At 41.2% G+C, this 12506-nt stretch overlaps 1 protein-coding gene across 3 annotated transcripts in view; it reads right to left on the reverse strand.

The window, feature by feature from the left end:
* SNCAIP (synuclein alpha interacting protein) overlaps nucleotides 1-12506 on the reverse strand; it is a 144211-nt gene that overhangs the window by 36634 nt on the left and 95071 nt on the right. For 2 of the 3 annotated variants that reach the window (XM_087429897.1, XM_087429899.1), the window contains exons 4-5: nucleotides 1912-2783; nucleotides 80-259 (exon numbers count right to left, since the gene is read on the reverse strand). In XM_087429897.1, coding sequence (XP_087286023.1) covers nucleotides 80-259; nucleotides 1912-2783 — 1052 coding nt within the window. The remainder of the gene's footprint in view (nucleotides 1-79; nucleotides 260-1911; nucleotides 2784-12506) is intronic. The other variant, XM_014796514.2, reaches the window with a different exon arrangement.

A 12506-nucleotide genomic window follows, 5' to 3' on the forward strand; every position in this document is an offset into this window, starting at 1 on the left:
AACACTTTAGCTCACTAGGAATCTTAAAAAATAGAAATCCAACTTTTAGCTGTGGAGGGCCCAGCCCGCAACCAGTCACCTTGATGGCCAGGCCTGCCGGAGTCAACTTCTCGGCATTTCGCTCACTGAGGCAATCTTCTCCCATCAAAGAAGTGAGGTGCTGCAGACATTCTGCGTGCCCCTGTGACGCGGCAATGTGTAAGAGGTTGTTTCCGCTTTCATCATGAATTTTGTCTAGATTGTCGGCAGCTAGGTGTGGCTGTAAAAATAGTAAGATTAGACAACTTAAGTTAATAAATCAGAATGAGACGCTGTTGGGGTTTTGCTCTGGGCACTGGGAAGAAGAGATGCGCTTCCAAAAGCTCTGGTGGCAGCCACGGGGAACTAATAAATCAGAATTCCTTGCTATTAATTCTAATGATTTTCCGTTATGCTTTTTTGTTATACTATGTTTTAGAACATGAATGCTCAGGAGACTTATCTTCATGTGAGACATGGCAACAGGATAGGTCAGTGAGCTTGTGGAGGCTCCAAGCTGGCTTTCTAAACAACTTCGATGACATTTATGGTAACTGGCAGGTTCCCTGTCTGTCTCTTCCACTCGACTTTTAAGTCCTGAGGGCCAGGCTATGTTATATTCCCTGTTGTAGGTTTGGTGAGTGAATGAACTACTTGTCTCAACCATCTGCTTTGCCTTGAACTATGGAGAACTGGCTTTGACTGCAAGCTCCATGATGACTGTGGCAACTAGGGCTTCCATGGGTACCTCTAGATGCTTTCACCCTCAAACAAACTCATGGGGCATCTGGAGGCTACCTGACCTTTGGTTTTTCTCACCTCTAGTCAAGTTCAGTTCCCTGAGTATGAACTGGTTGACAAAGGCTGTTGGATAAACTGAGAGGTGTTATCATTTGGGAATGGGAAGGATGAATGAAAGGAAAGAACCAAAGAGAAACAGAAAGGAAGAGCTAAGAGAAACAGAGAAGATATTTTCAGGAGAAAAAATAATTATTACTTTATTTAGTAAAATGTAGTAAAATCAATCGTATCATCCTAGTACAACAATAAGATTTGTGATGCTAGACCAAGCACGTTGTACTTATCTATGTATGGTTTTAACCTAAGTAGAATCACACTGCCAAGACGTGATGATTTTCTTGAATGAGACTTTAATTAACTTTATAGTATCAGCCCACGCTTGCTACTGTTTGATCCAAGTCTGGAAGCCAGAAAAGAACAATGCAGGCAGATGGAGTGTGATTTCAGTTTAGCTTTCTCTAAGCCTAAGCAGAACAGACTGTTCTTACATCATATTACTCTGTCTGTAGAGTCTTTGGAAAAGCTTCTTCATGCTCCCTAGACACGCAGAGCTGGAACTAAGTAAAAACTCCACGTGGGTCAGAGGGCAATCAAGCTCTAGGGTAAGCTCCTATCTGCAAATGCTTTCAAACATCCTGGTCCAACTCTTCTGAATAACGATCAGGATAAAACAGAAGACCCTCTGTTCACGTATCCGGCAGGTCCACCACCAGCAAGGAACTGACATCCCCACAAATAATTGAGTGAGAGCACTGGGAATCATTTGAAAAGCAAAAAGAAAGACATTAAGATTCAAGTTAAAGAAAGTGCTGGGCTTTTTTTGTTTTGTTTTTGTTTTAGATTGTCTTTATTCCAGTTGAATTCATGCAAAGTTAAAGTGAAATAACACTCCCCTTATAGCCATTTGTTTTTTTCTGCATTAACTTCCTAACTTTTAATTTTAAAACTCAGAAGTCACATCACCCAATGAAAGCCACAAGTAAAGACCAAAAAAGAATGGGAACAAATGCATCATCATTGTTACTAACGAATGGAGCTGATAAAACTGGAGTCTAGATTATTAATACATATATTGAATTATATCATACTTACCAGGAGAGATATTTGTCCTTCTTTAACGATGTTCAAGATGCTTTTTACTTTTTTCAGATACTCACTCCTTTCTTCTGGGCCTTGGGAGCTGGTCCAGTTCATGCCACCAATCTGCTCTTCTAGCTTGGCTTCTGTTGCTGAGGATTGCAGATGGAAGGCCCTGAGCTGGCAGTCTGGCATTGCCTTCTCAACTTTTCGACTATGAGGATCACTAAAGCTCTTGTTTAGGAAGTCCTTACCCTGGTTTTCAGGTTCATATGCAGAGCCACATTTAAGCAGAGGAGGTGAGCTCTCAGATTCTTCAGTGGAGAGCTTTTGCTGGTCTCTGACGACAGATGATGCTTTTCTCAAGTGGGGGCTTTTCACAGGAGAAAGAACACAAAATGGTGTCATGTTGGGTGGTGAGTTCTCAGCACTTCCTGTAGAGCAGGCTTTGCCAGAAAGACCATTGATAGTTGTGCATAAACCCAAAATTCTTTTTTCTGAAGTCACCTTGGTAAAAGAGGCAAGCTGTTGACTGGATTTAATGTAAGGCACATCCAGAATCTCATCCATGTCGAGGTCATAATGCTCCAGTTCGCCCAGCAATGAGCTGGGCTCTGAGCTCTTACTTTGGGGGATGCCTTCTCTATCTCCGGGGCTGAGCTCCTCAGGTTGGGGGCCTGGGTCAGAATCACTCCCTTTCTGGTACTCCACCTTCTGGTTCTTTTGGTCATCACTTTCATTGTTCTCCAGAGTTTCTGGCTGATGTTTCAGTGGGGAAACTCTCTTCACGGGGCGGAACTTACTGTATACATCAGCGATTCCTGTGGGCTTTTGCGTGTTTGTAATAAGAGTTGAGACGCCACAATTCCAGCCAGAGCTAGAAACTGCTTTAAAATAAATTAAAAGAGGAGACGACTAAATTGAAATACTGAAAATATCTTGGCCATGCAGGCAGACATGGCCCACTCAAATTATGCTCAAAGTAAGCCCCCATCTAAGGGGACAACTTAGAGAGAATATGTATCATAAAATAAACAGTTCATACTCACCATTGGAAAACAGTGAATTGATAAAGGGAAGTTATGACATATTGGCTCAAAATTAATTAAAGTAGTAAAAATGGTAAAGCAGACAGCTAAAGAAAACAAACCCAGATAGACAATTCGATTTATTCTCTGGATAGTTATACCTCCCTGGCAGTATTTTGATACTTGTCACCACCCTGAAAAACAGAATTGGAGGATAAGATCCTCTGTGTTAAATGAACTCTGAAACTAATTTAGGGAGAGATGAGGAGGTACACACATGTGTGCACACTTGTACACACACACATATATGTACACCCCTAAAGCTTAAGAAGTCCCATATAAAGAAGGGATAAATTGTTTAACATCGGGAAAACATAAAACTGTGACCCATTGGAGGATTCACTAGGTAATTCATTAGGTGTATTGGGGAAAGAACAGAAAGAAAGGAAGGAAGTGGTCAGGAGCTGACTGGCTTATGGGAGATAAGCCATGGTTGAGTTCACCCCACTGAAGACTGACTATCCCAGCCAACCATCATTCAGGGGCATTTCATGGTGCTTTCTAGAATATGACACAGCAACATAATGCACTAACACTTCACAATGGAACATGCTCTTTAAGATTCAGTGCTGCCCTCCATTACCGGGAAAGCTGGAAATAAACGGGAGAAGGAAGTTGAAAAGAAAGACAGAGGTAGGCAGACTAGGGTTTTCTTTTTTTTGTCATTTCTGTGCAAAGCTTAGATAAAGACTGTATAGTTTGCATTTGAGTAAGCGTCTGGTTGAGACGGAGTGTAAAGTGAAACAGCAACACATCTGGAAGTGAAAGATAAGAACCTCCACCTCTCCCAGTTAACCTTGTATGAAAGGCTGCCCTGTGCCTCCTCTCAGTGCAGGACGACGGAGAAACAACAGTCTCCTCAGCCATGATGATACTGCTTCCTCTCTGCTACACTCCCCTGACTAGATGACGGATGACCCAGTACCCTTGGAAACTCGCAGGCCACTGATTTATGGATTCTTACTCCCTTTCCAGCCAGCCCTTGTGCTCTAGTGGTTAAGATTCAGCACTCTCACTGCCGCAGCCTGGGTTCATTTCCGGTCAGGGAACCACAAAACCCATCTGTCGGTTGTCATACTGTGGCAGCTGCATGTTGCCGTGACACTGAAAGCTATGCCACCAGTGTTTCAAATACTAGCAGGGTCCCCATGGTGGACAGGTTTCAGTGGAGCTTCCAGACTAAGACAGACTAGGAAGCAGATCCTGGCCACCCACTTCTGAAAAACTTGGCCAAGAAAACCCTATGAACAACAGGGGAGCATTGTCTTACACAGTCCCAGAAGGTGAGAGGATGGCGCCAAATGACTGGGCAGGGTTCCACTCTGCTGTAAACAAGGTCGCTAGGAGTTGGAATCAACTCAACAGCGCTAACAACCAACTCCACTTCCACTTAGTTTACACCATTCCCCCACGAAAGAGGTGAGATTTCAGGACATGCCCTCCAACTAGGGACCTCCCATCTCTCTCTCCTCTTCCGGGACAACAGCAGCTGGGAAGTATTTAACCCCAAAGCATGTGTTTGTGTCTGTTCTTTGCTATTAGGCACAAGCAAAGAATAAAAGAACCTGAGATGGGGGTGTACTCAGGCTGTAACTTCAGTGACAATCCCTGGCTACCACTGATTCTTGGGGTGCAAGTGCCATGCAAGTTATTAAAAGTTCCCCAAATTCAGACCACTGGTCATTCTTCTTCCTATTGGGATGGGTTCTGAAAGGATTTAGAGAAGTTCTGGAACCAAGACAAGGAAGTGAGAGTGTTCTGAGCCCGAATGCTATATGACTGTTGGTGGGTGGGTTCTTTCCCCAAAATGGACCACAATTTTGCATGGGGTTTCAGAGGGTCTGCACTAACCTGTCCTCCTCTGAGGCCTTTCAAGCTCTGGCATTTTAGAATCTAAGAAGAGAATACTATGAGCTGTAGAGGGAGACCTGGATTCTGTCCAGTAAGAAACAAGTATTAGCAGGGAATGTTCCAGAAAGGAAGGAAGGTATCTAGATGCTCTTAAGCCGCTGCTCCTCTCCCCTTTTGTTGGCTCTGGTTCTTAGATGTACACACTACTTAGCACAGAGCAGACAATTAACAAATGCTAGCATTTGAATTTGAATCTCACTTTGTACAATGCATTTTTTTTTTAAATTTATTTTTCCCCCAAAGCCCCAGTAGATAGTTGTATGTCATAGTTGCACATCCTTTCTAGTTGCTGTATGTGGGACATAGCCTCAGCATGGCCAGAGAAGCGGTGCCTCGGTGCGCGCCCGGGATCTGAACCCCAGCCGCCAGCAGCGGAGCGCGCGCACTTACCCGCTAAGCCAGGGGGCCGGCCCTGTACAATGCATTAAATCTCTTTTTAAATGCCCAAAGTGCATCCTTCTGAGGGATTTACAGCTTAATTTCACAAGAGACAAAAGTCTTGTTAACAAACTCAGAGGAGGGCAGGCCCCGTGGTGGAGTGGTTAAGTGCGCACTCTCCGCTACTGGTGGCCCGGGGTTCGGATCCCAGGCGCGCACCGACGCACCGCTTCTCCGGCCATGCTGAGGCCGCGTCCCACATACAGCAACTAGAAGGACGTGCAACTATGACATACAACTATCTAGCGGGGCTTTGGGGAAAATAAAGGAGGAGGATTGGCAATAGATGTTAGCTCAGAGCCCGTCTTCCTCAGCAAAAAGAGGAGGATTAGCATAGATGTTAGCTCAGGGCTGATCTTCCTCATAAAAAAAAAAAAAAACACAAACAAACTCAGGAGTGATAATCACCAATGAGAGTTGGATTTTCTCAAGTTATTTATGAAATGTAAATATGCAAAGTCAAAGACTAATTCTAGTTGGTCCATTATAAATTTAAAAGTTTTTCTATCCTTTATATGTCCTTTTCTTCCTAAAAATGTGACGCTATGAAAAATTAAATGTCTGCCAAAAATTTCTGCCAAGCCCTTCTCTCTTCCTTTCAAAAACACATGGTTACTTATTTGAAACAGCAGAGAGATAGCAGACATTGAGTTTATAATGTATAAACATGCCTTTAATTTTATCCATCAATATTCTGAAAAGCTTCAAATATAGTGGGAAAAAATATATATAGTCCTTGACATTTCTAAGATATATACTTATTATTGGGTATGGTATTTGCTAATATTTTGCCAATTACCTTCATTTCTTTGAAACTTCTTGAAAATGTGCATCTCAGGATGTAATAAAAAAATTTTAAAGCCACATTTCTTAGTGGGCCAATACAACGAGTGCATTGTACCAATATATTTATGTATTGTATAAGGTCGGGGGTTCAAAGGGCTACTCTTTTATGTTGGCTTTATTTACATGTGAAATTTTTTCCAAGTGATACAGGGAAATGGATACCATATGTTTCCCAGCTGTTTTGTTCTGACAGGAGCTATTAGGAACGCTATATGGAAATGAATTCTGAGTCTTATGAAAACACTTCTTTCCACAGAACGGTCTAGAAACTGAAGAAAGGGCGTCAACGTTAGGCTTGTTCTCCTTCCCCTTATTCAAACCTATGACTTTTTTAGGCTGTGAGTGAAATCTGTGCTTTCTAGTCTGTGTCTTGATTACCAGGAAAAATATTCCAGTCATGAGAAATGGATTATTTAACAGGTTTTCATAACAATGCTCCAATTTATTACTAAATCATATACTTGTCTGAGAAGAAGGGCAATGTTATGTATATACAAAAGACAAAACTCAGTTTATTTCTCCTAAGCCAGGCAAATGGGTATTTTAAGCACAATACAAGAAAAAGCGCTATTAATGACTGGCAAGATTTTCACCTCCAACTCTATAAGTCTACCAAAAATTTCACTTATACTGTTGTTCTCTCCCAACACCATAACAAATTTCTTATACTACATGGAAAAACAGTTGAGGTTAACTATGGTTACCAAGAAGATTTTGAGGCTAAATTTGTTTTCTGGAAATCATGAATAAATACTTCACATGCTAACAAACTTTAAATCCCTGAAAATTTTATGTACTATCTTATTAGATCTTTACAAGCTTTGTGAGAACAGGGTCTGTGTCTAATTTATCTCTCTGTCTCTCAAAGCACCCAGCAAACTGCTTTATGTAAGTAGGTTCTTATGAATTTTGGTTGAATGGTTTCATTTCTAACATCTTATGAAAGTAAACATGTCTAATATATCTTAAACCTATCTACTTTATTATGTCACAAATTTTCTAAAATCGTTAGTAGGTAAATGAAAATATATTGGAGGCTGATTTACAGGCCATGATTATCTCTTCCATTCTAACTGGCATTTGGAATGTCTCTGACCTCCAGCGAGGTATTTCCAATTGCCTGCTGACCATCCACACTTAGCCATTTATCCAACAGTATTTAATGTGAGCCTAGGATGTGCAAGTATTTGTGACAGGCAGCATGTTCCAGTCCAGGGTCTTTTCCTCCTCTACCCTTACCTGCTTCCTCCCTTCCTCTCCTCACCCAAAACACACACTCTACTCTGTCTTCCTAAACGTAGGCCTGTAAACTGGCCTGGATCACATGACCATTTATGCAGTCTCCCAAGCAATCCATCTCCAAGGCATCAGTGACCCTTCTCTTTCCTTGACCCCTGCCCCTCATCCCTCAGGCACCAAGTCTTGCTGTGGCCTGATCCTAAATCCCTCTCAAATCTGGTTCCTCTTCATCCTATTACACTGACTGGACCACACTGGGACCCTCCCACAGCCTCTGCAAGGTTCTTCCTGCTTCCCTTGGTCTCCCTTTCCAGTCTTGAGTTATCTTTCTTCAGCAAAGTCCGATTTTGTCATTTCTTAGCTCAAAAACCTCAGGTGGCCCTGTACAGCTTAAAACAGTATTTCCACTGTGTGGGATGCATATTCGTGCAGTATCTAAGATGGCACACCGGAACCATGCTAAATATCCATGACTTACAGAGTGAGGAGGCGGTAATACGCCTTTCAACTCTTTCTTGCTCCTAATTAATTTAAGGAGTCTCAATTTTGTGCTACAATAAATTGAACTCCTTTCCAAAACTTACAATCTCTCTTTAAATAATGAGATTGCTGGCCTTAGACTCAGAGACTTTCTTAGGCAAAGAGTTAACAAGAATGTTTTATTTTCATCACATTCATTTTAATGATGACTTTGAATTTACTGCAAGTGGCACTTGTTTTCTATTTACACCACTGACAAAGTTTCTTTTAAAAACAGACTTTTAACAGTAAGTTATTTTAGAAGAATATGCTAAATAAATAATAGTACAAGCAGTATATAGGTAAAGCAAAAATAACAGAGGTAGACGTTGGATATAACACACATTGTGGAAATAACAGTTGAATTACTAAGGTTTGGGAAACCTTGCCTTTCAGGATAGTAGCTAAATTTTTTAGCATGGTATGAAGCAGTTCTTTTATTTATTTTCTAATTTATCTTCTCATCTCAGCACCCATTGTTCCCACATCATTAATTTTTCCCTGCACACCATTGCTAAACTCACCCTTTCTGGATACACCATGTTCTTCCTTTGAGCAAGCTCCCCCTCTCCTACAATGCCCTTGCTGCCTTCTCTGCCTGAGATGCAGCCTCATCTGACAAGATTCCCCTCAGATGTTACCTCCTTGGTGTACTTCCTCTGATTCTCCCAGGGAATTGTTGCTCCTTGCTTCTCAGTGCCCTGATAATACTGGCCCCTACCTAGAGCCAGGCATTTCTGAAGTTCTGTTGCAACCACTCGCTCATCCATCTGTCTCACCTTCTCTTTTGAGAGCTCCTTACAGGCAAAGATTGTTTGTGAACCTACTTGTGTTTATAACCAGCCCTCTGTCTAGCACAGCATCTCTCAGATATTGGAGCTTAGTAGTTAAATCTTTTAATGAATGAATGAATGAAGGGAGGGAGAAGGAAGGGAGGGAAAGAAGGAAAAAGGGAGAGAGAGAAGGAGGGAAGGAGGGAAGGAAAGGAAGGAAGGGAGGGAGGGAGGGAGGGAGGAAGGAAGGAAGGAAGGGAGGAAGGAAGGAGGGAAGAAAGGAAAGAAGGGAGTATGCTAGACCAAAGATGCAAAGTATAGTAAATAAATATGAGTCTTGTTACAATGAGTCACTCTTGCCACATTGGGCACACTAACTGTGTTGAATATTTCAAGGACAGTGTTAGTAAGCTATTGAAGATATTCAGACATTTAAAGATGTGCTGCATATTGAAATATTTTTATATATTTCCTTCAATAAGTTCTGAGCCTTGATTTCTTCATCTGTAAAATAAAGGGGTTAGACCATACGATTGCTAAGACCTGATCCACCTCTCAATTTCTATGACTGTATGGAATGTCTACAAATAACAGGGCTCTTTATTCTGAGTGACTCACTATGAAACACTATAATTCTTCTGGATCCACGTCTTTCAATGGATCCTCACAAATTTATAATTATGAGGCTAAGCTGATTGCTGACACAGAACAACTCTTTGGCTCTTGAGACTGATAAATTAGTATTTTCTTAGGAAGATAATGTACAGTTTGCTATTGCAACAGTGGATCCAATTTTCAAGACTGAACGTCAGTGCTGGCTCCCAAAATGTCTATTTTACTTCTAAATATGGAGTTCTGTATACGTATCAGAAAATTAATTTTAGACATCAAGAAGAGAAAGAAAAGGGGTATATGTTTAGGATAAAATAGTGTTTCCTCACTGTTTACTGTTAAAAGTTAAATGAATTCTATTATCCTTGAGAAAGAAAATGGTCAGCTTTAGCTTTACTTGCCTTAAAAATGTACATAACGATACACTTCACATCTACAGCTACTAGAAACCTAGGCACCTTCGAACCTAGGCACCTTCAAGGACATACCTTCTAAGTTCTCCAACATTCCATTTCCTTCCATTTTTACATCTAAGGGAGGGACATTATGATAGATTAGGAGTATTAATGTTAGAGTCATGAGTTTCCCTAATCCAATGAAAACTGAAATCTGTAGTAGGCCCACTTATTGCAAATATCTGAGGCTCTGTAAGGAGTGGTGACAGGTGACCTATACCATCTCATGACAACAGGAAGAAGGCTATGGAGTCTGAGTGAGGACTACTTGCTGGAGGTTCTTCTGTACTATCCTTGGAGACCAGACTGTAACCTGATCCTAGAAAGGGTTGGGTTAACTCTGGATTTGGAGAATTGTGTAAGGCCATTATGTTGGGAAGAGCCAATGTGTGCAAGAAATGCATGTTTCTGGAATGTTCCCATGGGGTGCTTGCTCATCCCTTCCATTGATGCCACAGACCCTTCATTGAGGGTCTTGTGAGGCTGAAGGAGAAGTAGAGGACTTTACTCCTGTAAAAATATCAACCAATGATTTATTCACATTAAGATGTTAAAATACTGTTGGAAAAGATTCATTGATTTGCTTCTAACTTCCTTACTTTTAAGTGGCTACTGATATCAAGCAGCTGTTGAAAGTGTCAGATTCATGTTTCATTATTCCCAGTTCTGCCCAGAATTGTCTGAACTACGTGAAACCTGCACAAGTAACTTTGTGCCCCATCTTTGCCCACTTCTTTGTTCTGTAAAAACTCATGCAAATACTCAAGCCCTTACTACCCTGGATAGAAAAGATACTTCTTCACCAAAGAGGCATGTTCTATCATGAAATCAGACTCAATATTTTGACAACTTTAAACCTTTGGGCTTCAAAAGTACAGTTCACATAGAATAGCAATCGGTGGGTCTGAAAAAAGTCCATGATTTCAGAGTTATTCTGTCATCTAGAAAATATGCTGACCTTCACTTTGACATTAGCAAAACCTCTTGAGTGGATTAAGTCTTGTATTCACTCCAGGTCTATTTACCAGGTTTCCTTTCTTTCTTTCTCTCCCTCTCAGTGCTGAATTGTAGAGAGTGATATACAACAAGGGACAGCAAAAAGGCTCATCAAGCAGGGAAATGCCAAAACAGGGGAGAGCTTGCTCAGTGTGCTTTCTGGAAAGTGTTAGCAAGCTTAGTGTAGCTTCTGGAAAGTGCAGAAACACACTTAGTTTTAACTGAAGGTGGCGATGTTTTACAGTGTTGATCTATTGTCAAGGACAAAGAACACCAAGTTACTGCTCCTTGGTAAGACAGAGCAGGAGGCAGATAGAAGGGGGTGGCGTTTGGAAAATCCCTACTCTCTACTCCCCATCTTCAACTGATGGCTCCCAAAATGCCTGTTTATTTTACTTCTAAATATGGAGTTATGGATCCTTATTAGGAATATAGCTTTAGCCACCAAGAAGTGAAAGAAGAGGGGGTAGGTCTTTGGGATACCAGAGTGCTCCCCTACTGTTTTTTGGCTAAAAGTTAAATGAATTCTATTTTCCATGAGAAACAAAGTGGTGAGTCTGTGAAACCTGGTCCCTTTTTGAGAGGGATGCACTTTAAGATCTCAAGGGGAGGAGAAGTGGGAGGAAGAACTAGTGTTGGCCTGCAGCCTACGCTTCATCTTGGCAGGCCCATAAGGTCCGCCCACGGGAGCTCCTGCCTGCGCCAGAGTTCTCAGTTACAAGGCTGCAGAAAGAACAAGGCAGGTGTAGCTGAACAAATCAAAGTGCAGACAGAGGCTCCCCCCAGGATCAACGAATGGCAGAGCCACTCTGCCTCCATCTTCTGGTGCAGTTCAGTATGCGCTTCACGGGCATTATTATAAACAATGAAAAAAAGACTTAGGTTTAAGAATGCCTCAAAATGATATTTCTTAATTGGAATTTTCCTAAAATTTCCTCCACTTAACACTTTAAAATTGCTAATACAATATATCTGTGTAAAGTTCTCTATGTTTCTGAGTAAAAGGCAAGTATATGATTTCATTAGGGGTTTTCACAACAACTCTGGAGGATTGATGGGTAGTTCTTATGTATTCCTACTTGAAAATAAATGAGAACTCAGGGAATTTTAAGTGTTATGTGGAAAATTACATAGCATGCTGACTGCTCAACCAGGACTGAGGTTCCCTGACTCCAACTTTCTTTCCATAACACCGCAGGAACGCCTTATCAAAATTAAAATTATTCCCTAAACACACAATTCACATTTTCCCTATTTGGGTCACATGTAGGCAATGGAATCCCAGAAACGAGTGGCAAAACCTGGTTTACTCATTTCAGATTCACTTTAACCTAAATCCCAAACTGTGCCCTGTGCCTAGATTTTGGTAACCACTGATTATGAAGCTTCTGTGCAGAAGCAAAGTTAGGAAAATGGTTTTTAATAATAACTTTTCTTAGAAACAGCCGAGTGGAAGAATTTCCCTACTTTATTTATCTTTAGTGGTATCAACCTAAATTTAGAGTCACCATATCACTGAGAATTTGTTCTTTCAGCTGCCAATTCCTTCAACTGGTTAAAGGTGCCAATCTCTAATGTAAGCAAGAGATACAGGAAAGTAATAAAGCTTGTTCAGAAGTATAAGAGTAAATGGCAGAACGCTAAAATACTCTTATAGGGTTCCTTCATTCAACAAACATTTGTTGAATGCCTTCTGTGCACATGGTTCCACGGGTGCAGAGGTGAATGAAATA

Source organism: Ceratotherium simum, chromosome 4, assembly GCF_057802395.1.
Source record: "Ceratotherium simum simum isolate JZ-2026a chromosome 4, ASM5780239v1, whole genome shotgun sequence".
NCBI classification, from domain to species: Eukaryota; Metazoa; Chordata; class Mammalia; order Perissodactyla; family Rhinocerotidae; genus Ceratotherium; species Ceratotherium simum.